This window comes from Capsicum annuum, chromosome 1, assembly GCF_002878395.1.
Source record: "Capsicum annuum cultivar UCD-10X-F1 chromosome 1, UCD10Xv1.1, whole genome shotgun sequence".
Lineage (NCBI taxonomy): Eukaryota > Viridiplantae > Streptophyta > Magnoliopsida > Solanales > Solanaceae > Capsicum > Capsicum annuum.
Window position 1 is genome coordinate 1,385,883 of NC_061111.1, and position 2,500 is coordinate 1,388,382.

The 2,500-nt window shown below is 32.1% G+C and overlaps 1 protein-coding gene across 1 annotated transcript; it reads right to left on the reverse strand.

Annotated features, from left to right (window-relative positions):
* On the reverse strand, positions 1–559 carry LOC107864064 (cellulose synthase-like protein G2; the record flags this gene model as incomplete). The annotated part of the gene is given in 1 exon segment (XM_047413924.1): positions 1–559. A coding segment is annotated over 1 exon segment (513 nt), but the record flags the coding sequence as incomplete, so codon positions are not given.
* Positions 560–2,500: the final 1,941 nt, after the last annotated feature.

Here is a 2,500-nt window from a genome sequence, read left to right on the forward strand (position 1 = left end):
TACATAAACTGAAAGTTTTTCGATAGGATAATAATCATACGCCATAATTGATAACGCTGTGTTAACAACGTTTAATGGAGGTTCCTTACAAGGATCCGCTGTGCAAATAAATATATCGAGTGCTGGTAAATTATTGTTACTATACTTTTTTATTTTTTCGGGACATTGTTTACGTGTGATGGGACACATAAGAAACGATTGAGTAGTTGACCACATGAAAGCTAAAATTAAATCGGAAATTAAAATGGAAACTGATATGGATAAGTTGATAAATGAAGTGTAATTAAGGATATTGAGTGTGTGTTTATAGAAAAGAGCTAGGATGGCAAAAAGGTAAATAAGTGCAAATGCACGGTTGAGGATGAGCTGTAGTGGCTTCACTTCGACGGAGTGAAGCGTAGCTCCGCCGTCAATGGTGGTTCCGGTGGCGGCAACCGCGGCTGTGGTTTCCATATCTGGTTGAGTTTGTAATTGGTTTGGATGGAGGTAGTGATATATTGTGGTGAGAAGCATGGCTATTTATAGCAAGATTACAAAATAACTACTACTACTATAATATTTTGTTCCCTTTTTACTTGCCCATTATATTAAAAATATATTTTCACTCAAGTGTGGTATGAGGAGTGGAAGAATAGTGTATACGCAGTCTTATATAATCTCAGTCAGTGGTGGAACCACATTGAATTCAGGATTTATCTCGTTCATTAAAAAATTATACTATTTTTACATAGTCAAAAATATTTTTATGTATATATAGTAGATATTGAACACTTTCAACTAGTTCGTATATTTACTTTTGAACCCCGTCAATGAAAATTTTAACTCCGCTACTGATCCCAGTTACGTAAAGGTAGAAAGATTGTTCTTAATAAAATCTTAACTCGGGTAAAGCATGTTAAGTAAAAAAATAATTACGTAAATAGAGATTGAACTAGAATTTTCACTAAAAAGTATCAGAATAAAAAAGAAGTAAATTCACAAAGAAATCAACAGATTTCAATATGTAATAATATATACATTGAAAGAATATTTTTACCTAGTTGCACAGTATAAGACAGAGAATCCCTCAAGCACATGTGGCTCTGCCATTCTATGTAAAGTAAAAATACTAACAAAAAGTCATGTGGAAATAATGAAAAAGAGCACAACATCAATAACAAAATAACACAATAACCAAATCAAAGAAACACCGAGTAATACTAAAATTTAAGAATAAGATCTGATCTTGTTTGAGATGTTCAAACGACATCTAAACTTTGAATTTGATCTATTACTTTACGATTCTTACTTAATTCGTTGCAAATACATTATTTTTCGTTGAATTTTAGTCACACCAAAAAAAGTGAACACACGCACCAATCATATGCCGCCACATGTTAAATACGTTTAATTTATATTTTTTTAATAAAATTTTACTTTTTATTTAATTTAACACCCCACCCCACCTCATCCAGCAACTCCCTCCTCCAACAGCTCCCCTCCACCCCCCACCCCCATTCAGCACCCCCACCCCCCGTCCAACACCCCCACCCCATCAGCATCTCCCCTAAACCTCCAACCCACCCACCCCCCACTCCGTCAGCATGCATTTTTGTCCTTTTTTTTTTTTTTTGGTTTTATGATTGAATTGAAAGCTTTATGATTGAGTTGAGTTTTAAAGATAGTTAAACAATATGATTTAACTGAAAATTGAGCTTTAATGATATAATTAAAAAAAAAAAAGCTTTAATGGTGACATTGTGTTGAAGAACTTTAATGGTGTTGAAGAAGAAATGGTGAATAGTTAAATAATATGATTTAATTGTAAAATGGAGCTTTAATAAATGATTTAAAAGAAAAAAAAACTTTAATGGAAGTTTTAATGGTGAATTGAGTTGAAGAAGAAAGAGTGGGGGGTTGGGGGGTGGAGAGGGGGTAGGGATAATTTTAAAAAATAAATAAATATAATTTTTTTTTTAAAAAAAATATAAATTATATATCAATTATTTTATACGTGACAGCTTTTAATTGATCAAAAAAGTTAAATTCGAGCCCTTTTACGCACCTGTGGCGCGTGTATATACGCAGAGGACCAAAATAGTGTATTTGCTATGAAATAAAGAAGAATCGTGGGATAATAGGTCGAAGTTAAAGTTTAAGAGCAGGGGTAATTATGTATTTACTCTAATTAATATGAATACTATTATAAAATACTCATGATATCAATTTTTTCTTTAAGGGCCGTGCAAAAGTTTAATTTGAACAAGTAATCATAAACAAAATTTTACGTATTATAATATAGTAGTATTTTAGTTGAATTTTACTATTTGAATTGTTTTATGATATTTCTTGAACTAGGGACTATCAAAAATAGCCTCCTGATCCCACCAATCAACATGGCACATGGACATTTCATGTGTAGTGTCTAATCACATACAACAACAAACCCAGTGTATTCCCACTTTGTCGAAATTTGATATAATTACCAAAAGAAGTTAAGTTATATCATTGATGAACACTA